The sequence below is a fragment of the Anneissia japonica genome, unplaced genomic scaffold (assembly GCF_011630105.1).
Source record: "Anneissia japonica isolate Jap-2015-1 unplaced genomic scaffold, ASM1163010v1 scaffold287834_len5846547_cov211, whole genome shotgun sequence".
NCBI lineage: Eukaryota > Metazoa > Echinodermata > Crinoidea > Comatulida > Comatulidae > Anneissia > Anneissia japonica.
The window spans coordinates 3,969,594-3,997,483 of NW_022704992.1; the positions used below are offsets into that span (position 1 = coordinate 3,969,594).

Sequence of the window (27,890 nt, forward strand, 5' to 3'; positions counted from 1 at the left end):
ATAACACTGATACATAAATGTTATTATTTAATCAATATTTACTTTTAAAAATCACATAATATTAACATCAAAATTGCACATTTTTTGTGGAGTAGAAAAATTACACACAGTATATGGGTCTTGCCATGCCAAAAACAGCATCAGCATCAGCAATCAAAATAAGAAAATTGAATTGGATTCATATTGTCCATTCCTTAAATTTTAAATTGATAGGTCATCTATTTGTTATAAGTAAAAATACGGCTTCTCTGTAATAAGCATTCTATACTCAAATGCTGGTTTTGCAATGGCAAGCCTCCTATTGGAAAGAACCAATCAGAATGATTTTATTTGGCAGTACGCCATGTTGTCCATTACAGTGCCAACCAACATTGCACCTTGGAAATATGCTGCCACAGACGATCCTTTTACCAAACTTCCATCGTCGCTTAGCACTTCACGGATTTGATATTTTTTGGTGTTTCCTCCACTAACAGCTTTAACATGTAGCACCTATGAAGAAATTATTCATTGATAGGTTTATTTAGTGTTAAAATAACCACAGTTCTAATATATTTACATATTAATTTAAAATTTCTCAACAAAAATATTTTTTATGTCATTTTCTAATGATAGTGGCCATTGCTTGCAGCTCTGCCATTTTTTTTTTTTTTTATATTTTAACAAATTAACCTATACCTATGTGTCCTGCAAATTAACTAACATTTGGTTTTTCATAAATGTCATTCTCTAAGCAAACCAGCATATCACACATTCCACACAGCTGGAACTCTTAAAGAAAATTTCTTTGAAAAGGACATCAAACTTTTTTCCATGCATCTAGACATACAATACTATATTTTAGCTGATCTCACCTGGGCTGGAGCAGGGTAGGTAAACTTCTTTGCATGGGAATGAAACTTGTGTCCTATAGGATGACACCCATGCCAAATATCCCCACCTTCATCCACAAATATATTATCACATCTGCTTTGAAGATTCATAGACTTAAAAAAGAAATATATAATATACTGTAATTTACTGGGTAAGTACCATGATGGCACTTGTACAATTCTTGGAGCCTTCGTTGCATAGGTTATTTGAAAATGCACTTAAATACTGTACAGTATTAAAAATTATTGGCTTGTTGCAGTGTTACTACTAAATTAGTTGATTATTATTGTCACACAGTTTGTATAGTATTATGTACTCTCAATTGAGCAAAATAGAATATAGTATTCAATTATGTACTAATGTCCACACTTCCAAAACCCACCTCCGAACTAACTGGTTTTTAGTACAGTATTTATGTACAGTATTTGTATAGAATGTATAGTATCAAATATATTTGTCAGAATTGATTCTTCATGGATGTGCCTCTTGGCAGATTATGAATTTAATTTTCTTCTCTCCTAATCTGATCACAAAGACAAAACTAGGCATAGGACAGTCTCATAGTCTTTTTGAAGCTCTGTTTACAGTGAAAAATCTTCCTCCTGCTTGTTTGCAACATACACATTCATGATTTATTAGTCGTTGGTCTCAATAATTCAAAAGTCCAGCTTACTGCAGACTAGTAATTATATACAATGATTGACTGATTGACTTTATTAGGAACTCGTACAATACAACAACACAATAAAGCTAATGCATGTCGAGTACCGCATACACAGAAACTTAATTGTATACAGTGCAAAAAATATCAGATTTTGACTGATCACAATAACAAAAACACCATGTATTTTGGGACAATAAGAGTTTCCAAATTTTTGATTTTTTTTTATAATCATAAACTTACTATACAGTATATTATAATTCTTTTGCTGTGCATATACTAATAATGAAAGCTTACCTGTATAAATGTCAAAGAGTTGCTTGCTTCTCTTTTGTAGATTGACATCGTATTTGAAGTAAGCTGATTTACATATACAAATCTACAAATCAAACAATAACTTATTTTGAGATATTTAAAAGCCACTAATTTTTTTATATTTTGTCCAAGTTTCCTAGCTCAACACAGTACTGTAATGCTTTAATGTAAAATAGTTTGTAAAAATATTATATTACAAAATTAAAACAATTTTTTTCAATGCAATTGCCACCTCCCTACCCCTACCCCACCACAAATCACCCCAAACACAAATTTAATTACAGCAATTACTGTATATTTTTCAACATTTTGGGAAACTGAATGCTAATATTCGATGTCTTTTATATTGTACTGTGCCTTTTGCTAATCAGCAAGAGGGCAGCATAACGCAAAAAAACTTTCTCTAGGTTTCGTCCTCACCAAATATAACCTTTGGATTTATTGTAGGTCCGATAAAAATATTTACCTATTCGTAAGTCTTACTTTTTATTTGGGGACATATTGATACCATTGTACATATGACCTTTATCTAGGACAACCTTTGCGTCTCTGCCATCGTAATAAACCACAGTGCTCCAGGCACAGAGTAGCAATGACTCCAACATCCTCCTCACTCCACCACGGTTCATAGCATCATTTGTGAAATAAAAGCTATTCCTGCCAGTAGCTAAGACGTCATTGACACTATAATGAATATATTAATACAATTTTATCTGTCATATTATACTGTATGTATTGCAATATTGTAAATATATAAATTTCTTTCACTATGACACTAGAAATATAATTATTAAACTTGCAATTTACTGTAATGCTTAAAGCACCACAACATTTAAAATACAGTAGTTTATTAGAAGGAGGTCAGATTAAAATATGCATAAGGAAGGTGTTGTGTGATAATAATAATAATAAATATATGACCATAAAAGCTATAGTTTATAAAAGATCCATGCTATCACACCATGCAGATTATTAATTATCCATAAATATGGTTAACCAAGTTAATTTTAAGTGTATCCTTGAAAACATACTGTACCATGGACGGACAAGGTTTGTTGTAAACTAAGGTGATATGCTGTGTATCTTACCACCTTTTATTTGATAACAATACACATTAATAACGGCCTGCAGGCAAGACAGTAGCAATGCCTTGAGAATTTTTTCGTTTTATCATCAATACAAAAATTTACAAATCCATAGTTCTTACGATATCATTAATTTATGCTTAAATGTTCTGCGATGTTTTAGTATGAGCTGGTCTTGGTCGAATTCAAAAGCTTCAATGGTATCCACCTTGCCATGATTGACAACAAACAACCTTACAAGTCCTGCAACAAAACAACTCTAGCAATTTCTCTGGGTGTTATAATACAAAAATTTACCTTGCCACATGCCTTCACATGTCAAGTGGTTTATAACCTTCACCATATATGGGAAAGGTCATGTATTTGAGTCTTGGGGAGGATGAAGTTTGTTTCTCTTTTTTTTTTCAGGTTCCTCTTTAGATTCAATTAATATTATTGCAATATTCCACGTAATGCTTCTGAGATTTTCCCATATGCTTTAAAATCAATAGCATACCTTGGTGGTGGTGGTGGACATGCACTGCCTGCCTAATTTAATGCCAATATTTAATTCTCTTTATTTTTAAGTATTTTTGTTATATATACCATTGTAAGAAATTACTGATTATTGCAATTCATAGACTTGATTTAAAGAATTGATATTAAAAATATGTTTTGAAAATTGAAAATCCTACCAGTTTCTTTATCTTCCCAAATATCTATACCATGAGGTCTAAAGTTGTTTTTATCAAAGTCACCCTTGAGGGGCACAACTTGGGCAGCCTTTTCTGGTTGGTTGAAATCAAATAAGTATATTCTTCCCTTGAACCCATGCATGCTTGGATCCGTATCTGGCATAATATGAAAATGATCCATTCCCTTGATAGAAGAAAAAAAAATACTGAAGAAGTCACATCATTTCTTACCAGTTTCTGTATCTTGCCAGATATCTAAGCCATGAGGTCTGAACCTATCTCTATCAAAATCACCTTTAAGAGGCACAATTTGGGCAGCCTTCTCCTTCTGATATGAGAAATATCTATCCCCTGGATGAAATAGAGAAGAGTCCTGAAGTTCAAGGGTGATGGCTTAACTTCTCCATATTTCAAGGGTTAAAAAATGTTTTAAAATTCTGCAACTTTTGTTGAATTGTACTGTAGATGGAGAATTACTATATAAATCTGTATGGCATGCAAAAGTCATGTTGATACTACTAGGAACAATCATTTAATTTTAAGTCTCAGCTCCACCTTGGTTTGCATTTATTAGTGGTCTGGTATTATATTCCATCTCAGTACATTTGTTATAAGAATATTAGAGGGCCCTAGTATCAGGGCCCTAGTATCAGCTCCCCAGTAATGGTGAGCTGAACAGGTCACCCTCATTAAATTTTTTCATGAAGGCACCATTTAAGTGTTTTGACAACCGGAAATGTAGCCCTACCTTTTGTGCTCACTCTTTTTAAAATCTGTATCCACTACTGGTGGGATTAAAACCATTTGTGTCTAATTAAAGCATACTGTAGTCCCCATTCACTCCCTTTTTTCAACAGGCAGTTGTCTGATATACTAAGTACCATAAAGATTCAGGCCCGTAGCCAAGGGGGTTTTTAGGGGTTCGGGTGAGCCCCCTTTTTCAGCGAACCTCCCTTTTGCTAGCGAACCCCCTTAGCTAAAAAAACTCACCCCCATTTTCCAAATAATGCAATTTATTACAAAATCGGAGCATTTTTTGCACTGTTTATTTGTTGCAATCGATAAAGTCTAATCGTAGAAATAAAAAAAAAAAAAGTTGCAGCCAGCTGAATGACGTAACCACTAAGACTTCATAATGAATATTAATGAGGGGTTTATTGCCTAGGTTATTTGACCAATAGCGTGCTCCGGAGATTTATTTTATTATTAGCATAATAATTATAGGCCTATGTCTATTTTTTTCTCAATATTTCTCACTTAACATCTTATTATTTTGGTAAAAAAGTAAAATGTAGGGTTGTCAGTTCCTATTGCTTCTTCATTTCTGCAATAAATAAGATATTATTTGCAATTATTACCCTTTAAAGCAAAGACCCTTTACATTAGTTAATTTTACATACCTCCATATTTTAATATTTAATGTTATTTAGCAATCTCATAAGGGGCAAGGTCTGTGTTTAGTACAGTCACCTAGTGGGTATTGCTACTTGCATCCAATATTTTTCTAGATAACATTTCATAGTAGCATTAAAGTGTTTTTAACATTGGTTTCGAACAAAAAAAAAAGTTTGTTTTACAATAAACATTTACGTTCTAAATCCTGTATTGGAAATATGTAGTCTTCTATTTTTTTAAATTGTGTAAGAAGTATTTAAATATACATGAACATACACTTAAATGACATGTACATGCTTTTAAAATCGTATAAATGCTCTGGCATTCGTCCCTTGACCCCACCGGGGCCCTTTGGCAAGCCCCTGGACCCCACGCCCAGAACCCCCCCTTGAAGTATCCTGGCTACGGGCCTGAGATTAACTACTTACTGAACTAATGAGAGCAATTCCATTTGGTAGAACAACAATATCTTCAGAACCATTTACTGCAAAAAAAAAAACAAGGGTTGAACACACTGTTGATAGGAATAATTGCTATTCTCATTGGTATTATTGTTATTGTTAGCAGATTATTTTGATTGACTTACCAATACCAGGAACCACCCTACAGGGACCTGGTCTGTGATTATAAATACTTTTATGATAGCCCATGATAAATCTGAAAGGATTCAGAACAATTATTAACATTTCAAAATACAATTTTTTTTTTAATTTAGCACCAAGGAATACAGATGAACAGTATTTATTTTTGCTAGCTCTACAGTATATTTACAGTCACTGGCATTTACAGTATAAAAAAATGTAGTTTAAAACCAAATTGAAGCAAGTAAATACATAATACAAAATAGTAAATAACATAAAAACAATAGCAATATTATATATAATACTTTTCCCCCGTAGTCTCGAGTTTCGTTCTATTTATATGACCACATTTCATCATTTGATGGCAACATCAGGCCTGTTTTCAGGTAGAAAAAAAACTCTTTGACATCTTTGTTGTGCAAATGGAATACCTGTACTGTAACCTGGGAACGAATGAATTTCTATAACAAATGATTTTTTATAACAAATTATTTCAATAATTCAATGTTGGCCTAGGTCATATACAAATGACCTATCTCATTTTTCTACATCCTAGTTAGGGTGCTTTGCAATCAAGTAAGAAATTTCCAGAATGTCCGAGTCAATTCTTAAATTTTGAAACAATTAAAGGCCAGTCTTATAATTTGAATCTGAATTTGTGGCATCTGAAAATGTGGCACCATTACCTGGTACCGTATTTTTGAATTTTCTTGTCGTAATCAAGGTTATGGTAATCAAACCAACGTTAAGCATTCGGGGGTTGCACCCAAGGGGGGGGCCCGGGGACTCCCCGTCGGGGATAAAAAACCACAATTCGTCGGGAGGAAAAAAATTATATGCTATTTTCTACATTAGTAGACACTAAAATCGATTAAATAAGCCTTTTTGAAACCCCCTTCCCCTGTCGGATACCTCCCCCTCCCCCGTCGGGGAGCTCCAACCCCCGTCGTGGGCCTATATATATATACACATATATATATATATATATATATACAGTATATATATGTGTGTATGTATATATATACATATATATATATATATACTCTACTTTTGTAATGTATAGTTAATTTTGAATACATCATACTTTTTATGTTGTGTGTGGAAAAACCAATAAAGCAAACAAACAAACAAACTGTGAGAAGAACACTGAAGTAAAAAAATTAAGAAATAAAAGTTAGGTGCGAAAGTTCATTAGCGCCTTTAAGGCTAGTCACTGGTGCATCTTAGACCATGGAGTCCGTGCTGAATAGGCCTAATTGAGTCTAGCCATGACGCAAGGCATGTCTACCGAATACCCAGCCAGCTAGGGACGGATGGGCCTCTAAATCTGAGGCCTAGATCTGGCAATAATAATCAGATGCTATCCTAGCCAATAATACTTACGCTAATGTAATCAAATGGTGAATGATTATACCTATACCACCAACAATCATAATTGTTTTAAACATGATTACTTTTTATAAACAAAACAATCAAGATTCGCTGCGATATCATAAACATAGCAGCATCAGCGCTGCCAGGTGACCTATGACCTTCATTTAATTCAACAAATATTCATGACGTCCCTGCACACTTCTGTCAAATCAACGTAGAGCTAGTTTCCCTATTTATTTTAGTTAATTTATTTTGTATATTTTTTATTTATATTGTTATTACCAAAAAATGGGTTGATAGGCTTTGTTTGATCTTACTTCTTATTTCATTATTACTGTACATGTAGGCCTATGTGTTTGGCTGGATAACGAAAAAAGAAAAATATACACATAGGCCCTATCTGGAATTGGTAAGGTGACAATCAATATTTGATGCAGAAATTTATACCGCATCAATTTTAAAAGATTAATAAAGGCGCAAAGTGAAGAATAATCCTGACTAAAAAGGATGTTTTGAGATTCTTTTTAAATAAAACTAAAACTTGCAGACTGTCTGACAGAAATGGTAACCGAGATTCATAAAATAGGGGCCTGAACAAGAAAAGAACGTTGACTAATTGAGTTTGAAGTTTAATTTTAAGCGCGCAAACGGGGTGAAGGAACGTACATAAGGCGACATAGGGCCTATTCATAAATACGATGGTTGCTTAAAAGAGTCAGTTTTTCCCGGTGTAACATGAATTCAAAGCAGAGGGTTTAATGTGATGACGGGTGGGGGTAAGAGTTCAAATGTACCCTCTCATGATTAGGGGTAGGCTGCGACATTTATGTCTATAGCATATAGGTCTACTGGCCGGTCAAACTCAATATTTGAACATAATTTTCTTTTTTCTCCCATTTATTTTAAATTTGTAAGTTTTAGGCCTACTCATTGTTGATATTCCACCAATAAAATTATAGATAGATAATGATTCGCTAAAAAAGTACAACATTAAAAGTGGCGAATCATAGAATTCGAAATAGAAACCACCGTACCTCAGCCCCACTATGTTGGAGCTGAGGTACGAAACGTTTAAGTCTAGGATCTAGGACCCTTTTATTAATTTTGTAATTTTTGAAAATGTATTCAATGGTAAAAGTAAAAGATAAAACATACAAACAAGATGTTCATTACTTGAGGATTGCCAAGTGGTTCTATTATGTTAAACACCATTCCATAAAGCATAAGATACAATTATAAAATTCTAACAGATCAACAATGAAGTAAAATTAAATATAAAAAAATTAAAATACAATACCAGTTAAAACAATTTTCAGTGAACGAATTATGCCTATGTCAAAAGTATTTAATTATTGTTGATAAAGCACCTATGTTAGCACCAGTTTCCCCCCACCACCACCATTTCCCCTCCCCCCACCGCCAGTCTTCCCCCATTTTAATTCTGCTAGATACGCCACTGCACATATGAAACCAATACCTCGTCCAGATTCGCCCCATTGACGATTCGGCCAAACTTCAATATGAATATTCATATAATTATCCAGGGGCGTGCAACGCTATGTATGCATTATGCAAGTTGTTTTGTCATGCGGTCACAGATCTGCAGAAGCCACAGTAAACAATGTTGAAGAAACTTTTTTTTGTAGGTCTTCTGGCCATTATTGTGCATCATATTGTAACATTAACGTAAGTTTATTGTTTATTATTAAAACACCAATATTAATATTATTAATTGCAGAAAGTATTAAAGCATTATTAAACTGAATTATATCAGCATAGGCTAGGACCAGGCCTAGGCCCTAGATAGAGGGCTGGAGGATAGGTTTCACCCTACCTACTTCAGCTAGCATACTGTACATGACCTTGCATTGGCCCTTGGCTTGCTTGTACGCTTGTTGTACGTATGTGCTGTTGTTGATCCGTAGGCACGTGAGAAGGGGGAGATTTAGAGAGGGATAAATAGACTACACCCGAACCCACCTTAAAAGTTTATCAACATGCATGTGAAAGACTCTCTCGTAAGTTGGCCAAAATTGAAACTTTTTTTTAAGTTAATATTATTAGTTTATCAACCACACCCATTCCATATTTAAAGCCGAAAGGGGTTGATCCCACTATCAAACATATTAAATTTATAAAATCAAGACTTCAGCAATGAAGCTAATGTCTGCCCCCACCTGTCAACATGAAGCTGCATTCTAAGGCTGTCATATCATTCCCTCAATTTTGCAAGAAATGTGGTTTTTACTAGGTTCACTTTATATCTGGTTACTGATGTGATATAAAACTTAAGCAAAATAATGCAAGGCATGTTAATAGGATGTTTATAGCCTTAAGAGAAAGATTTCCACAACAATTTTTTGCTAATTAATTTGTTAGTTTATTATACATTCTTGGGAGAGATAGGCCGGAGGCAATGGGTCTACCATACTGTGGAAAAGATCCATCACTATGAATCCACCCACACCACAGTATTCAAAAGAGCAAGAATATAGCTCCTGCGTTAACAACCCTCGTAAGATATGCTTTTGAATAATGTTTAAAAAAGTCCTCCTGAATTGAAAGTGTTTTTACTGGTTTTAATAGGTTTATAAGCTCAATAGGCGTAACAAATATATTTGTTTTTTAGACTTATTTTGGGAGCTTTCAAAACTGTCTACAATCATAAACCAGGCCCATGCAAAGTAGTCCCAGGCATTGGTAAGTAGCAGCAATGTAGGCAACGCTTATTTTCATACTTCTGACTTTTATGATCTAAATTTTAAAAAATCCTTGTCTGGTGTTTTGGAAAATGAGAATAATGTATCCTCCCCTCTTTTTGCTTTTAAAAATAAAGATTGATGGCTGCACCTATCATTACAATCCCACACACACACACACCTGCCCCACCCAACACAGCCACTCCCATTCAGCATACCCAACCCAATACACGCTCACACACACACACACACATTCTTATATCAAAGTATAACCAAGAGAGAACGAGATACATGTGCAACCTTTTACCTCAATTTCAATTTCTTATTTCTGTTTCTCAATGATAAATTATCTTAAAATTTCAGTTAATGGCTCAGAAGATATTGCTGTCCTTCCAAATGGATTAGCTTTCATCAGTTCAGTAAGAGACATTTCTTAAATATAATTCTTTTTCAAAGTACTCATAAGTTATCTAATTTAATACTTTACAGTATTTAATTCACATCTCAGTCAATACATGGTTTAATGTGCAATGGAATGAAAAAAAAAATCTTGTGAAATACAACTATTTTGAGAATCAGTTATAACTCCTTTAGTTTTATTCTCATGGGACATGCATACCATACATACTTGAGAATGTGTTAATTTAGTCTTTTTTTTAACCAATAATGTGTTTATGCCTAAAAAGTAGAAAATGCACAAAAATACAAGAAAAACCATTTTCAAATCTATATCGAAGAGCAAAATGATCGCATAACACTGTTGCATTGCCTACCTTTGCAAGATAGGCCCATTCTAGCATTTTTAGCTCATTAAAAAAATAGTTCTCAAAGAAATAAAATGCCGACCCTCAATTTCGAACATTTTCGGTTGGTCGGGTGACCAATTATTTTTTTTAATTGGCCTAACCGTAGCTCCAAACACATAATTATTAGTTTCTTGTTACAGTTGTATGATAAAATGGATTAACCTCTAATTTATTATTACTCACCTTGTTTAACATCTAGGGTATAGATATTTTTAAACTCTCTCCTGATGCTGATCCAAGAATTCAATATTTTCAAGGAAGAATATTCCAGTTTGATTTCAACAAACCAGAAGAAGCTGCCAAAGTTCTACCGATAGAGGGCGACTTTGATGGCAAAACATTAAGACCGCATGGTATTGATATCTGGCAAGATAAACAAACAGGTATGTTAACACATTTGTTGCCAGGGATGCGACTCTCGGCGCCATTATGTGAGTTCACGCTCACACTCGTCTAAACATACCACTATTTTATTGCACGTAAACATACTGGCAAGTGGTTGCCAGAACGTGCCCTGGGGGCTTAGGGAAGAACCTGGAAGTAATGATCTAAAAATAAATACCGTATGTTTGTTCATGTTTCATTACAGTTGAAAGGAATGATTTTCTTTATGCCTATATAGCGTATAGGATGAAAATAGGAAAAGGGGCTTGGCAGTCAAGCAAGATAAATATGTTTTAATTTTGACATATAGTATCAGTTGGCTCTGTATTTATTTCATCAATAACAATGGAAAGAAAAACGTTTTTAAATCATATTTTTTGTATTGTCTCAGGGAAAGTTAGATTGTTTGCTGTTAATCATTACTCAACTGAAGACACAATTGAAGTTTTTGATTTTGACCAAGAGAGGGCAGCATTGGTACATCACAGAACCATACAACACAAGTTTATAATCAGGTATGCATCACTATAACTCGTAAACAGAAATTCGAAGAAGGTATAATTGGAAGAATATTCTTGAATTAGTTTATATTTTGAGGAAGCACGAAAAGCCTTCGGGCAGTGAGTTCTGTAAAATAACTATAGTTCTACAAAAATGCCATAAAATGATGACATCCTGGTTTGCATCCAGGGTATCTTAAAAATAAAACATAATTGATGGTCACCAGTTAAGTGAGCTTTTCACAAAAGTTTTCATATTGGTGATAAAGGTCATGTTTAAATATTCTGTTTGCAGTGTAAATGACCTTGTGGCTACTGGGCCTGATAGCTTTTACTACACTAACGATGGATATTACCGCGGAGTTAAGCGTACACTTGAAGGACTGCTCCTCATGAAATGGGCCAGCATTGGTTACTATGACGGCAAGGAAGCCAAGATCATCAGAGAGAATGGTCACTTATTCAATGGAATCAACATGTCACCTGATGGAAAGTAAGCTTACAATTTAATACTGAGAATTTTAAATACTTTTTAAATAAATAGAATATTTTTGAAGGGTATTTACACATTTTTTGTTTTGTCTCATTTCTTCTAGGATAGTGTATGTCAATGAGGTTTTTGCAGGAACGATGGATATACTGAAAAGAGAATCAGATAATTCACTCTCTCTGTTAGAGGTAAGTACAGATGGATCAATGAACTGAGAACTGTACTTTGGGGGATTTTAGGAGGAAGGCAAGAATGTACTGATGTGTGTTGCACGAAGAAAAGTTAACTTGCATTAAAATGTACACTTGCAATTTTTGATGAGTTTTACTAAAACATTTTCTAAAGTTTGATTTGGTTGGGTACCCATTAGCTTTGGTGAATAATGTGGTGTATTGAAAAGTGTAATGAACATGGAACCAGTTGACTTTGCATGGGGTAGAAGTGGTGAAATGCTACCTTTCACTGGGCTCAATTCTCCATGCAGTACAGGTAGTTGGTAACCATAACAGCATTGACAGTCCTTATAACTTGTAATATGATTGGATTAAATTGTATTGTTCGGCCAAATGATACCAATGCCAGTATTTTCTCTTTTTTTAGACTGTGACTTTCAACAGCTTGTGCGATAATATTTTTGTGGATGAAGTTGGAGATATTTGGCAAGGCTGCCACCCGATTGGCTACAAGTTCTCTTTACATTCTCAAAACTTGTCTGTACCTGCTCCATCCCAGGTAATGAAAACTCATTATTATCATTGTTATTATTTCCATTATGTTTACTAGGAATGGTGTTTTGCTCTACCTGACGTATTATCTTACTGAATGCTCAGTACTTTCCCAAGTACCAGCGAAAACCAATCTCAAAAGTAATACGGGTCAGAATCGAACCCACAACCTCCAGATCCCCTGAACACCATCGGAAGATATGATTGCTATTATTATATGTAATAATGTAATTATTGTTATGTAGTCTGGTTTAGTAATAAATATAATGTACTTGGATAAATATGTATGTGCTAAAGCAAATTTTATAAATTAACAATTACTTGTATTCAGTTGTTTTGTTGTGATTCTTCCATTATTCATTGATATTTTAATTTGAGTTTGATTGGCTTAGCTTCAGCATTAAGTCTTTTTAATTAAGTATGTCTATGAAGATTCACCTGTCCAGGGAGTTAATTATATAAAATTCTTAAACTTTAAAGCCCCATTCCCTGCAAAATTTCACTAAAAAAAAGAATTTTTTTAGAAAAAATGCATATGCATTACTCTAATTATTTTAAACCATAGAAAATATTGGCATAAATTTTAGTTTTACTCAAAAGAATAAAAAAAATGAGAAATACAGACTCTTTCTCATAGGAGATTACCATTTTCTTGACAAATTCTTCATTACTAGGCAAATTCAGAGGTTGTAGATTGCATCCACTGGAATGCTCTCGTTTTTATGTATACTTTATACAGTCAATAGTTCGCCCTCTCTAATGAGATTTGTACTTCGCATCTCGCACACTGTGGTCGATCGAGTAAGCCTGAGATATGTTTAATTGTCAAAATCTCTGTCAGAATCATTTTTTAACAAATAAATAATAGGAAATAATTCCTATGAAATATTATATTTCACAAGTGTCAATACTAGGAACATAAAATATCATGTCGATCGTTTTTATGTGTGATAACAGAACTTAAATCGAGATAAGGCTAGGCCTAGCCGAGCAGTGTTGGATAGGCTAATATTTCCACGTAAAATTCATCCGCATTTATTTTTTGTTTAAAAAAAAAATCAAATTTCAGTCTTATTTTACATTTTTTTCATGTTTAGGAATCTCTAAATTCAGTTAAACTAGCAATTTTGCATTATATTTTTTAATCTTTATAACATATGTAAAAATCAGATTTTTCTTAACTGAAATTTTGCTGGAAATGGGGCTTTAAACAGTGGATACATACCAAGCAAACTTTCAACCACTTCTGTGCTCTTGTTCATGCTGACCCATCAGTTTGGTATTATTGATATTAATTGAGTCTATTAAAAAAGTCAAAGATATTTTCTGTTAATTTCAGGTGCTGCATGTCAAATTTGCTGATGAGAGTAGAAGACAGTACGAGATAAGTGAAGTACTCAGCAACGATGGAAGTCTGATCTCAGGATCGTCGGTAGCAGCATATTACAAAGGTTCTATGCTGGTGGGAACAGTCGTAGATAAAATGGCATACTGCCAAATTATAGCATATTAGTATTTTATTACATAGTTTAATCAAACCTGTGTCTTTGCTGTGTGTGATTGTTTGCTTCGTCATTTGTTATTTTTCTTTCATGTTTGATGTTTGAGGCTGTCAAATATTGTATAGGAACCTTGTTCCTCCTTGGTTTTGCCCTACTGTTTTTGAGGAAATAAATATATTATTATTATTATTATTATTATTATTATTATCATCATTATTATTATTTATAGGTGTAATTTTGCCCTACCTGACGTGGAAATGTACCGAATACTCAGTACAGTTGAAAACAACTGCGAAAAAAATCGCAAGTTGTTCTCGGGTGGGACTCGAACCCACGATCTCCAGATCACTANAGCCTGGCATCATACCTCTAGACCACCGAGCTTGCGTCTGATGGCCAGGGTTGAATTCGAGTCCAAGTAAGCAGCGGGTACTGCAGTGTTGATAGTAATTGTTATTGTCGTGATGGAATAATAATAATAACGTCAGGTAGGGCAAATTTATACCTATACATGTTTCTCCTGACGCAAATCCAGTTATTGTCTATTATTCCATCACGACAATAACAATTACTATTATTATTATTGTTATTATCATCATTATTATTGTTATTATTGATAATAACCTGTGTTTGAGGAAATAAATATATTATTATTATTACATCATTATTATTATCATTATTATTGTTATTGTTATTATTATTGATAATAACCTGTGTTTGAGGAAATAAATATATTATTACTATTACATTATTATTATTATTGCTATATATTGTTGTTATTATTGATAATTTGAATATTACATTTAGTAATTCACTTTAAAATTTGTTCTATTGTTGTACTTTCAGTTAAAGATTACTATTTCTCATTCTATTATAAAATGTTTGGGATTGCTTTTACAGCTATACCTTTGAAGAATATACTTTACCGTTCATATTTTTGCTGAATTCGTTTTTTACTAAGATGGAATGATATTGACCACATAAATATCTTTGTCCACACTCTTTTTGTTTATATATAGGTATAATGACATAATTATCACACTAGTGCATCTATTGACAGTAAGGACGACAGAGCTTTAGAATTTGATTGTGCTCACATTTTGGTTTATATATTTTGCCAGTAGCTTTGTTAATCTAATATTGTTTCAAAAGCAGTACTTAATTATACCTTGATAAAGTATTATATCCATACCAAATTTAGTTAAGGAATTTATAACCTTCATAAATAACTTGTATTCAAAATTATGGAGATGTTCTTTTTGTATCAGATAGCTTAGAACCAAGTTACAATTTGGCAGTACATCTGTATTTTCAAGGGAAGAGGATCTAAATAATTAGTATTCCATTTCTTTCCTAGACTCTGCATGTCTTTCTAAAATCTTGGATGTTCCCTATATGTATATTAGACTTTTATTTGTCATTTATTATTTCATAATATGATGAAAAGTACTCTAATGCTTTATTTGTATTTGCATTGTAAAATTATGTCAGAATATTAAATATGTTTCTTTCAAATTGTAGTATTGGGTATTAATTATTTTTACAAAAATCACTTCAAACTTCCAGATTGACAAGGCAAACTGGATAAAAGTCTATTTATATTGTTCTTGCAGGAATATAATGTGAATAAGTACTAATGATTTGAATGTGAAAAATACTGCATATTTTATTGTTTTTTTTTTACTGTAAGTGCCAATTATGGGAATTTTATCAAAATAAATTTTGTTTTGGATAAATGATACTGACGTTGTAATTTGCCTTATATATTTCTATGGAGTGTTAATGCTACAAGCAGATTTGTATATTAGGTCTAGACGCTTTATTGTCCAGATGTGTATCCACAACAAACAAAGATACGAGCTTCATTCTCCAAAATGATTAATTTTGTTATATATTTTCCATGGAGTGTTAATGCTACTAGCAGATTTGTATATTAGGTCTAGACACCTTATTGTCCAGATGTGTATCCACAACAAACGAAGATACGAGCTTCGTTTTTCAAAATGATTATTTAGTACTTTTCCAAATGGTACCTAAGGATTTAAAAAAATACTGATTATGTTTGAATTATCCAGGCTTGCATTTGCAAACATGGATAATATTTTTGTGAATGGAGGATGGTTTATACACTAGTGTGTGTGTCTTGTAAGATATTATTTATGATATCTGACATTGAATAACCATAAAAGTATTCAATTGAAAGACAATTACCACTGCCTTAAGGAAAGGATACGCAAAACCAAAGGCTAAGTGTCCAACCCCTGACATAAAAGATGATGGAGTATGAGCAACGTGTGTGAAAATATGGTGAATAAATGGCCATCATGTTGTCAGGTAGATGTAAACAAAAATTTACATCACCCTTGATCGATACAGTATTCTAGTATAAACGGTGAGGAAGACATACAAGAAACCACCTCACTTTAAATTTACTTCCCATGAATTATGGCAGTGAATAGAAGTGAAATAGAAATCAATGACGTAAATGGAATCCAGGAAAATCATAAAGTACTGTAAGTCGCGTCATCTGGCAGGGTCAAAAGTTGGGATAACCAGGTCATTCAGCGAAAACCCCATGTAAAGATTGGTAAAGATGGAAATGAAATAATAAATTAATTTAAACATAATGGGTCTTTGCAAAAAAAAATTAACTGAACGGAGAGATACTTATTACTATGGTGACGATAAACAATAAAAAACATGGTGTTGGTATCTTGCTGGATAAAGAGCATGCAAAGAGGTTATACAAATAAAATGTAAGCCTATGGATATGAAAGGACGATGATGGTCAGATTAAATCACTTACTCTCATACAGTGGGTATACATGTTTATATGCCTATCAGTAGTGAAGAATAGTGAAGAAATGGAAGCTAATGTATAAATTAATTAATTGTCTATGAAGAGATTGAAAAATTGTTGGATAAACAGATTCAAATACCGTCAGATACACTCTATACAATATACACTCTATACACAATAGGTACAGCTAGAAACTAATAATTGCATATAATATAAGTCAATATAGCAGTTAACACTGTTAAATTATATAATGCATGTGACGGTCATGACGCTCGCCTTAACAGTGAGAGGTCGTAGGTTCGAGTCCCATCAGATGCATTCTATTCACAATTTCTTTATTCATTTATTTATAGGAACATATTCGTTGAGAGCTATGCTCTCTTGCTTTCTGTATGTGCTGTATTTACCTTTCTTTGATGATTTATATATAATTTAACAGTGTTAACGACTATCTTGATTTATATTATATGCAATTATTTGTATCTAGCCGTACCTATTGTGTAATAGAGTGTATCTGGTGGTATTTCAATCTGTTCAACTATGAAGCCTCTGTGGTTTACTGGTTATAATGCTCGCCTTGACAGTGAGAGGTCGCAGGTTCAAATGCCGTTAGAGGCATTTTATTACACAACTTCTTTATTCATTTATTTATAGGACTAAATTCGTTGAGAGCTATGCAACAAGATGTATTATTATGTCTTTTATTCGAACACTGTATTTACCTTTCTTTGATGATTTATATATGTTAACGGCTATCTTGATTTATATTACATGCAATTATTTGTTTCTAGCCGTACCTATTGTGTAATAAAATGTATTTGTCGGTATTTGAATCTGTTCATTCATGAAGCCTCTGTGGTCTAATGGTTATGACACTCGCCTTGACAGCGAGAGGTCGCAGGTTCGAGCCCGTCGGAGGAATTTTATTACACAATTTCTTTATTCTTTTAATCATAGGACTACATTTTGTTGAGAGCTATGCTACACGTATTATTATGTCATTTATTCGAACACTATTTAACTTTCTTTGATGATTTATGAGAGACAGTGCTCGAATAGAAACATAATTGAAATATATATAAGCATATATTTATAAATATTCACTCACCACTGAGGAAAAACTTGTCCGAAAGTTCTTTGGTTCTATTTCTGGCTGTTTACGTATGCTTACATTTTAGCTGTTAGCAGATTTGTATTAATACAGGTGTCTAAACAAATTTGTCTTTAATGAATATTTTATGTCTCCCATTTCCAGGTGTATTGTGTTCTGTGGCAACTACAGATCATACAAATACTGAGTCCATGTTTGCAAATGCCATATAAAAGTTACTTTTATGTGGCATACAAATGTATTCATTATAGACTTGATTCTGGTATAATTCACAACATTCAATGCTATATAATGGTGTTCAACAAGGTTAACATAATCGGTATTTTCATGATCATTGGCTACGAAACTGTAAGAATCAACAGAAAAAATGACTGGATGAAATGTAGCCAAATTTTAGCAAAAACACAAAGCTCACCATGGTTTTTTTTAAATTGGACGATTTTTTTTATCTTGCCATTTTCCGGTTGTAATAATACGACTTGACCTATTCAAATCTGTAGGTAGAATTAACACACCACAGAAACATACAATGCAAATTGCAACTTCAGTATCATTTATTCAAAACAAGATATATTTCAGTCCATTCCCAAAATTGGCACTTACAGTAAAAAAACTATATTATAGTATGCAGAATTTTAAAAATTCAAATCACTAGTACCTGTACTTGTATAACCTGTTCTATTCACATTATATTATGAAGCAACAATATAAATAGGATTTTATCCAGCTGGCCTAGTAAAACTGAAACTATGAGTTACAGTAGTTTTTTAGGTACTTCCTTTTTAGGTAATTAATATCATTTGAGAACAAAAATGATTACAAGTATTTATTACTATTTATTTATTATGCTAACATATAATTTTAAAATGCAAATACAAATTTAAAAATAGAGTACTGTACATCATACTAAAACATTACTTAATGTCATACACAAGACAAACAAAAATCTAATATTTGTAGAGAACATCCAGGATTTTAGGATTATTATTTAGATCCTCTTCCCTTGAATAGACAGATGTACTGCCAAAATGTAATTTTGCTCTTATCTATCTGATACAACAAAAAAAATCTCCATAACTTTAGTACAAATATTACTTTTTTTGAAGTTATTAAGGTATATAAATTACTTAACTAATTTTGGTATGGAAATAATACTTTTTTATATTATAAATAAGCACTGCTAGTGAAGAATTAGAATAACAAAGCTACTGGCAAAATAATATAAACCAAAATGTGAATGCAATTGCAATCAAATGCTATAGCTCTGTGCTCACTGCCAATACATGTGATAATGATGTCATCATATATATGAGCAAAATTAAGAGTGTGGAAAAAAGATATATGTGGTCAAAATACATTCAATTTCACTAGAAAAAAGGAATTCAACTAAAAAGGCAAAGTATATTATTCAAAGTTATAGCTGTAAAAGTAATCACAAATGTTTTATATTAGATAATCTTCAACTTAATATGCTATAATTTGGCAATATGCCATTTTGTCCATGACGGTTCCCACCAGCATAGAACCGTTATAATATGCTGCCACCGATGATCCCGAAACAAGACTTCCATCGTTGCTGAATACTTCACTTATCTCGTACTGTCTTCTACTCTCATCAGCAAATTTGACATGCAGCACCTGAAATTAAATAGAAAATATCTTGATGATAATGAAATTGGTCATAAATACAGTACAAACATTTACATATTTATCCAAATACATTGTATTTGTTAATAGTAAACCATCGTCTAACATCTAAAAATAACAATAATTGCATTACATATAAAAATAGCAATCATATATTCCAAAGGTGTTTGCGTCAAGAGATCTGGAGGTCGTCAGTTAGATTCTGACCCGAATTACTTGCAAAATTGGTATTATTTTGGAACGTACAGAGCATTCAGCACGATAACATGTCAGGTAGGGCAAAACACCATTCTTGGCAATTACATAAAGAAAATAATGAAAATGATAATAATGAGTTTGATTACCTGAGATGGGGCAGGTAGTGACAGGTTTTGAGAATGTAAAGAGAACTTGTAGCCAATCGGGTGGCAGCCTTGCCAAATATCTCCAACCTCATCCACAAAAATATTATCGCACATACTGTTGAAAGTCACAGTCTAAAAGAGAAAATACTGGCATTAATGTAAGTAATAATAATAATATATTTATTTCCTCAAATACAGGAGGGTGAAGCCAAGGAGGACCAATTATAGGTTCCTATACAAACAACAAATGGAAGAAAAATAACTAATAACAATAGCATACAATTACATACAGCATAGACACCCTACTATATTAAAATTGTTGTACATGAGTCGATTGAACTATACTTATTAAATATTTAAATCATCTATTTATTATGTTTTATTTATTTATTTATATATTTATTCATTCATTCATTATTATTATTATTTATTACGAGTTTCTTATTTATATTTTTTTTCAAGTTTTAATTATAAAAAAAGTAGAGAGCTAAAGTAGGTCAAATGAAAAAATGGCACTACCAAAAAAAAAAGAGAAAATAAAATAAGGAATTAAATTAAAAGAGAAATTACAATGCTAAGGCAATAATAATAATTATGCATTCTAAAACTCTATCAACATAAATAGTAGCCCAAAGGAAACTCTACTAGACTAGATAATTTCAATATTCTACAAATTTTATTTATTATTATTATTATTATTATTATTATTATTATTATTATTATTATTATGAATTTTTTGTTTTATTGTAACATTTACGAAAAAAATAAGAATTTATTTATCTAATTATATATTTAATTGTAATTGGCTTTCAAATGTTGACTTCAAATTTGAAATAATTGTAAATATGAAATATTGAATTTTTGTATGTCCTATGTTTATCTTGTAAACTGAATTTTTATTGAACCCTCTTCTTCATGCTGCACATAATTAACTGTTTTATTTTTCAAATAGATAATTTTGTTTTTGTTGCGGGAACATTTAAGTCAATATTTCTCTTAGGGTCACCCTCATTTAATAAATTTGAATAAAAAATAAATAAATAAACTAGAGTACTGTCAACGCTGTTATGGTTACTAACTACCAAGTGGAAAGGTAGTACTTCACTACCCCTACCACATTCAAAGTCAACTAGTTCATAATCTTAGTCACCAAAATAAACTTGTGCAGTTTTGTATTTACACAGTGATGATATAAGGCCCCATAAAAAAAATTATTAGTTTATCACCCCCTCCCTCATCACGTTTGGGGAAATTCTGATTTTTGTTTTTCAATATAAAATTTGATTCCATTCTTATTATGACTTTTTATATATGTGTCCCTAACCATTTATTTACTTGAGAACACCGGTAAAATGGGGGCGGGGTTAGGGGAAAAAAACACCTCCCTCCCTCATCAGTTTTTATTTTTGATAGGGTGACAAACTAATAATTTTTTTTATGGGCCTAAAATATGCTTTAGTAAAACTTATCAAAACTTTCTTTATGTGTACAGTTTAATGTGAGTAAACTTTTCTCCATGCAGCACACATAAGTACATTCTTGCCTTCCTCTGCTAGATCTTAAAATCTCCCAAAGTACTTTTGTCTATTTCGATCCCTCTGCTTACCTCTAACAGAGAGAGTGAATTGTTTGATTCTCTTTGCAGTATATGCATCGTCCCTGCACTAAACTCATTGACATACACTATCCTAGAAGAAATGAGACAGAACAAAACATGTTGAAATACCCTTCAAAAATACTGCATTTGTCCAGACTATCACATATTATTTGACCAAAAACTGTTGTATGCCCATAGTCATGACACACAACCATATTTAGGCACTTGTTTTTGTCAAATAAAATGTGAGTCTGTACAGAGCTTTATAGTATTAAAAATCCTCAGTATTATTTTATTTTAATGAATGAAAAAAATTGTAATCTTACTTTCCATCAGGTGACATGTTGATTCCATTGAATAAGTGACCATTCTCTCTGATGATCTTGGCTTCCTTGCCGTCATAGTAACCAATGCTGGCCCATTTCATGAGGAGCAGTCCTTCAAGTGTACGCTTAACTCCGCGGTAATATCCATCGTTAGTGTAGTAAAAGCTATCAGGCCCAGTAGCCACAAGGTCATTTACACTGCAAACAGAATACTGTATTTAAACATGACCTTAAGCTTTGTTGTGTTCTAGAGCACCGTTCCACAACCTATGGGCGTGACCCAGTGTTTGGGTCATGGAAAAATATTTATGGCTCGCATAATCTCTTCAGATCCTGAAAACTTTACTTAATACAAATAAGGACAAACAAAATCAAATTACAGTAAACGAAAGTGCAATGAAGGTGTGACAGTGCGTCAGTTTACTTTTGTAATGTGTGCGTTAATCATAGTTTTATGTTAAAAATATGCTATAAAAATATTTGTACTTCAGGTATGACAACTTCCAAAGTGTTAGTTTTGTTCAATGTTTGGCTTTCAGCTGAAAATTATAACGAAGAAAACATTTTTCAATTTAATTTGTCTATGTCTTCGCATTAACCCATAAATATCTGGCAACAAGTTAAGGAATTTATAATAATGTCTGTAAATCATTAATTTAACAAAGAAAATCTTGATCTTATTGAATAATTTGATAACTTAGTGGTTTGGTTAAATGAGTAATTCAAAGTAATGTTGTCATTTTTAGGCGTCTTAAATTGATGTTGTGGGTGATAGTATTTTTTAATTTACTGCCAAAAGAATCAAGTGAGTGGTTTCTCTTATACCCGCTATCCCTCTCGCGTATAAATTGACGGACGTGATATATTGGCTTCAGGTTTCGATGGGTCGCGTCTGAGTGCTTAATATATAATATGGGTCGTGGGCTAAAAAGGTTGCGGAACGGGGTTCTTGAGATCGGTGATGACCATTATCACAACTTCAAATTATTATGTGAAAAGCAGTCAACTGGTGACCAAAAATTGTCTTTTCACAATAAACCAATTCAAACATATTCTTGGGCTTACTCCTGCTAAAACTTTCTTCTTGTCAACCAAATACCCCGGGGGCTCACTCTTAATTATTTCTATACGGGTAGGTGCCGCATTTCCCGGGGGTATTTTTGAGGACTTGGTAGCACAAGTGTGGAAATTTATGGAAGAGTTTCAGCATGTATAGGATTTGCGAGGACTTGGTAGGACAAGTGTGGGAAACACCAGGTAAAATTGGTAGTTAAAGTTCCTGCCCCGTCCCGTATCATCAAAGCAGTATAATTTTTCACACGATTTTAGCAAAGTTTTTTGCTAAAAACTCTGTGCCAAACCTACAGTAGAGATTGCGAACGGACATAACTACGGTCTTATTCGCCATCGGGAACCAGAACAAGTTTAATTTGTTAGGTTACATGGCCGTAATAGTAGTTCAACCGATACTGGATTTTGGCAAATGGTAGTTAAGTCCCTAATAATTTTCAGTAGAATACCAGTAGGTATCGCAAGTGTCTCATGTCTTGGAGTGGCTGTTGCACACCCCCGTAAGGTTGGTATGCAAGTGAATCCCCCGGCCCAAGTACATTTGATTGCATGGAAAAGTACCACCATGTTGATGTTGTCTCAATCTTAAAGATAGAATGAGATTAAGTACAGTTATCATAGTGCCACTACCTGATTATCAACTTGTGTTGTATGGTTCTGTGATGTACCAACACTGCCCTCTCTTGGTCAAAATCAAAAACTTCAATTGTATCTTCAGTTGAGTAGTGATTAACAGCAAACAATCTAACTTTTCCTGAGGCAATACAAAATATGAATATGCAGATGATATTGATTGGAATGACCAGGACAAAAATAATCTGGATAATATATTACCCATAGCCACTCATGCTTTTAGACAATGGAATTTCCACATGATTCTAACAATAATTGAATATAATCATGTTTTATGTTGATATAAATTTCCTAGATCTGAAGAATGGCGTAATCATAAAAGTTTTGGGACGAATATTGGATAGTATTTATGATGTTTAACCATTGAATGTCTTCCCTACAGTTGCGTTTAGTAATTATTAAAAAATGTGGAGCAATAAGAACTTATTTTTACAATGTAAACTAACTGAGCTATGATGCCCATGTTGTGTCAGTTAAAACTCAGACACCTGTTTACCTGTTAAATGGTGGAATAAAATTGATTTTCATAGAAAATGTTTACATATTAATTATAATGAAAATATTTTGACCAAAAAAAATCAGCAATTTAAACTTATACAAAATCACTGATACAACTCAACTGTCTGTATGAACTGCAAAGTTACGCTAGAAGATGATTTGTCATAATACTAGGTCAAATGAAAACAATACTGCTGTTAGTGTTATTTGCTGTAGGTTGTTTAAAATTTTACGAAAGTCGAGTTGGAAGACCACAAAGTAATTTGTTATGTCAATTACAGATTGATTTAAATAATAACTCTGTTTAAAAAAGTATGAAGACCTACTGAAAGAAATCCCAACAGGTAAGTGTGTTGGTTAACTTTATGTTTTTGTTAGATATACAACAGGGAGATGGATACAACATATGCCAGTAACAAGACTGCAAAAGAGCAGGATTCTGTATACAGTAATGCAATTTTTGAATAAAGTTTGAGTATAATACAAAATAGAATTTAATGCATATATATTCTTTCAATTGCTATTGATGAAATCAGCACAGGACCAACTGGTAGGTACTATATATTTGTCTTAACATAACTTAGCATACCTGTTTCTTTATCTTGCCAGATATCAATACCATGCGTCCTTAGGGTTTTGACGTCAAAATCGCCCTCTATTGGTAGAACTTTAACCTTTTCTTCTGGTTTGTTGAAATCAAACTGGAATATTCTTCCTTGAAAATATTGAATTCTGGGATCAGCATTCGGAAAGACGTGAAATAAATCTATACCCTAAATGTTGAACAAGTTTAGTATTAATAAATTAGAGGTTAATCCATTTTATCATAATACTATAACAAGTAACAACCATTATCTATTAAATATAATAATTTTTTTTTTAGCCTCTTGGAACGTCTCTAGTCTTACCGAACTGATGAAAGCTAATCCATTTGGAAGGACAACAATATCTTCTGAGCCATTAACTGAAATTTTAAGATAAGTTATCATTGAAAAACAGAAATAAGAAGTGGAAATTGAGGTCAAAGACCAAATGAAAAAAAACATGTCTTTTTCCCCTCTTGGCCATGTCTTGATATGAATCTGTGTGTGTGTGTGTGTGTGTGTGTGTGTCGGGAGTTTATGAGGCCACCAATCTTTGTGAAAAAGTGCCAAAAGAGGACACATTTTTCTGATTAAAAAAAAACAAGAGAATTTTTAAAACAGTTAGATCATAAAGTATGAAGTAGGCAAGGCCTACCTTGTTGCTACTAACCAATGCCTGGAACCACTTTGCATGCACCTGGTTTATGATTGTAGACAGTTTTGAAACCTCGCAAACTATGTCTAGAAAAAAATGTTGAGCTAATAAACTTATTACAAAAAACATTGTGTTGAAGTGATCATTATTCAAAAGCATTTATTCTAGGGTCATTATCAGGCCACTATTCTTGCTCTTGAGCAGGCCGTCTGTGGAATGGGCGGAGTCATAGTAATGGATCATTTCTATAGTAGACCCATTGCCTCCTGCATAGTATCTCTCCCGAGATTATATGTGTAAGGCCAAAAATAATGGTTTGTTTGCCCTCCACCACCCGCCCCTAACTCACTGAAATAAAAATAGGGGCGGAAAAACAAAAAAACTGTGAGTGAAATTGCCAGATGCCCTACAATTTAGTCTAAAGTTGTTGTCTGATGTAAGATACTGTCATTCTAGGCCTCCGTGGGTTATTTTATTCCATCTGATGAGTATCTTAAAAAAAAAACAAAAAAAAAAACTTTTTCCCTCTGCCCCAATTTATCATTTTTAAAAAGAGAAGGGCAAACAAACAATTAATTTTTTTTTAAGCCTAAAAAAAAAATCCTTCACTTTAAAATCTTAGGAAATAAATGTGTTGCATTTGTTATTAAGGCCCTATAAAAATATTATTAGTTTATCAGCCTATCTGGGACTGGAAAAGTGATGAGGGAGGAAGGTTTTTTTTTTTTCTTTTTTGCTGAAGCAAAATATGACCCCCCTCGGATGTTTCCTGTGCATTGATATTCAAAGTAAAACATATAAAGATAATACAAACAATATCTACTAACTATTTAATAAAAATTTTTTTTTTTTTTTTTTTTTTCAAAAATATCTTTTTATCAGTAGCATAGAAGGCATGCACACGAGAGGGTGATAAACTAATATTTTTTTTATCATTGGGCCTAAAGCCAGACTCCAGAGGAAAACAAATTTTTGATATGTTGTACAACTGATTTTTCAAAGACTCAAAAAGCATTTATTTGATGAAAAACTCCGGAGCGGTAAATGAGACAGATATTTTTGAATATTTGAAAACTGGAATAAAAGGGTGAAAAAACGGTGGTTACGCCCAGAGCCTGGCTTTACCATGTACTGATGGAGGTGATATCATGAAGGATGGAGGTGATATCAAGGACCATTCCAAGGGAGCTAGAACACTTTACAAACAAACTTTGAACTGATACACATACAAGATTGTGCTAATTTTCTAATCCATTATGGGCAGCCATGGGTCAATAGACAAATATTTTCCCTCGAAGCGATATCCATTCATCAAACGCCAGTCATGGCTGCCCATATATTATTATCTTAACTTGTTTTTCATTCGTTTTACATAAGTTCCATTTCTGCATTCTGTATTCCCAGTTAGATATTTAGGGCCGGACCATCCATTGTTTGTTCATTTTCTCTTCTCCTTTTTGTAAATTTCAAGTTTTCTATTTGTACTTATTCAATATTACCTTGTTATATTTATATTCAGTGGCAGAGGTCAAAAACATTTTTCAATTTTTTTTTCAATCATATAGTGTTGTAGACTAGTCTTTTAATAAGAACATTTTGCTGGAAAATGACGCCCCGTTATGGAGTTATGATTTTTAAAATAACATGATGTCAGAAAATCAGCCCAAAAGCTTATCTTATTTCTGTTCGCACCGCTGATTCGCAATGTTTGTCATCACAAGTCTACCGATTCGTGGAAAAGGCCTATTGAGAGACATTTTTGTACTGCCATAAGGCCAAGTAAAAAAAAAAACATGTTTCGGCTTTTTTTTTAAATTGAGGAAGAGGCCTTTTTTATTTTTTATTTTTCAAAATGGCCGCCATTCTACAGACTTGTTGACATTTCCCGTCTAGTTTTGTTCAACATATAAAAAGACATCACACAAGATTAGAAGCTGTATACTGTTTATTTGGCAAGAGTGTTATTGGGTATTATAAGCTTTTTTCTATTCACAGTGGCATTTAGGAATCATTGTTACTGTATACAATGTTCCCGATGTTACGTCTCAGACGTCTTCACATGAAACTATTCCATACAATCTGTCATAGAGAGCCAGTATAACGGGAAATTCCAGAATTCATCGGAAATCATCGGCCGTATTCGATTGGGACTTTCGTGCTCTGCTCAACGGAAACTGCTCAACGAAGTTAACGCTCGGAATTTATCGTTGAGTTTTGTACTCAACGGGATGCGATTTTTTTTTTTCCGTACGAAACATTTACATGAAACTCCACTCGGGCCGTCTCGGCTGAATCGACCCGAAAATCTCATTGCAGAATTCAGGAGGTCAAAAGGTCATCAACAGATAAACGTCTACAAAACAACTTCTGAGAGAATGTTGCTGTCTAATTTTTAAAAATACATTGATGTTACTATGTTAACCAATGGGTCGTTTAAATGACATATAATATTTGATTAGCTGCACGAGTAATGAAAAGTGTTATTTTAACTTGAGTTACATACTATGAAAATTTTAATTTTTTAGTTAGGCCTTGGTTTTGCATAATTACCTAGGCCCTA

The 27,890-nt window shown here is 32.9% G+C and overlaps 3 protein-coding genes across 5 annotated transcripts in view; 1 reads left to right on the forward strand and 2 right to left on the reverse strand.

Annotated features, from left to right (window-relative positions):
• Positions 1 to 20: 20 nt before the first annotated feature.
• LOC117104913 (serum paraoxonase/arylesterase 2-like) lies at positions 21 to 7,108 on the reverse strand. 2 transcript variants are annotated; one of them, XM_033245833.1, is made up of 9 exons: positions 6,968 to 7,108; positions 5,590 to 5,660; positions 5,432 to 5,487; positions 3,609 to 3,792; positions 3,057 to 3,177; positions 2,333 to 2,533; positions 1,832 to 1,913; positions 855 to 986; positions 21 to 492 (listed from the first exon to the last, which is right to left on the reverse strand). In XM_033245833.1, the coding sequence occupies exons 1-9, from the start codon at positions 7,030 to 7,032 to the stop codon at positions 316 to 318; spliced, it is 1,089 nt and encodes a 362-aa protein (XP_033101724.1). In that variant the 5' UTR covers positions 7,033 to 7,108; the 3' UTR covers positions 21 to 315. The 2 variants fall into 2 exon arrangements, with proteins under 2 accessions (XP_033101724.1, XP_033101725.1); XM_033245834.1 differs by lacking the exon at positions 5,590 to 5,660 and having other exon boundaries at positions 6,968 to 7,100.
• A 1,425-nt stretch (positions 7,109 to 8,533) lies between these two features.
• Positions 8,534 to 14,347, forward strand: LOC117104959 (serum paraoxonase/arylesterase 2-like). 2 transcript variants are annotated; one of them, XM_033245927.1, is made up of 9 exons: positions 8,534 to 8,644; positions 9,588 to 9,658; positions 10,021 to 10,076; positions 10,663 to 10,846; positions 11,239 to 11,362; positions 11,643 to 11,840; positions 11,944 to 12,025; positions 12,438 to 12,569; positions 13,902 to 14,346. In XM_033245927.1, the coding sequence occupies exons 1-9, from the start codon at positions 8,580 to 8,582 to the stop codon at positions 14,073 to 14,075; spliced, it is 1,086 nt and encodes a 361-aa protein (XP_033101818.1). In that variant the 5' UTR covers positions 8,534 to 8,579; the 3' UTR covers positions 14,076 to 14,346. The 2 variants fall into 2 exon arrangements, with proteins under 2 accessions (XP_033101818.1, XP_033101819.1); XM_033245928.1 differs by lacking the exon at positions 8,534 to 8,644 and adding an exon at positions 8,934 to 8,972 and having other exon boundaries at positions 13,902 to 14,347.
• A 4,164-nt stretch (positions 14,348 to 18,511) lies between these two features.
• The window catches only part of LOC117105071 (serum paraoxonase/arylesterase 1-like), a 10,562-nt gene continuing 1,183 nt past the window's right edge, over positions 18,512 to 27,890 (reverse strand). Inside the window, exons 2-9 of the mRNA XM_033246088.1 lie at positions 25,346 to 25,416; positions 25,000 to 25,055; positions 24,681 to 24,864; positions 23,591 to 23,714; positions 21,890 to 22,087; positions 21,573 to 21,654; positions 19,967 to 20,098; positions 18,512 to 19,613 (exon numbers count right to left, since the gene is read on the reverse strand). Coding sequence (XP_033101979.1) covers positions 19,440 to 19,613; positions 19,967 to 20,098; positions 21,573 to 21,654; positions 21,890 to 22,087; positions 23,591 to 23,714; positions 24,681 to 24,864; positions 25,000 to 25,055; positions 25,346 to 25,416 — 1,021 coding nt within the window. The 3' untranslated portion in view covers positions 18,512 to 19,439. The remainder of the gene's footprint in view (positions 19,614 to 19,966; positions 20,099 to 21,572; positions 21,655 to 21,889; positions 22,088 to 23,590; positions 23,715 to 24,680; positions 24,865 to 24,999; positions 25,056 to 25,345; positions 25,417 to 27,890) is intronic.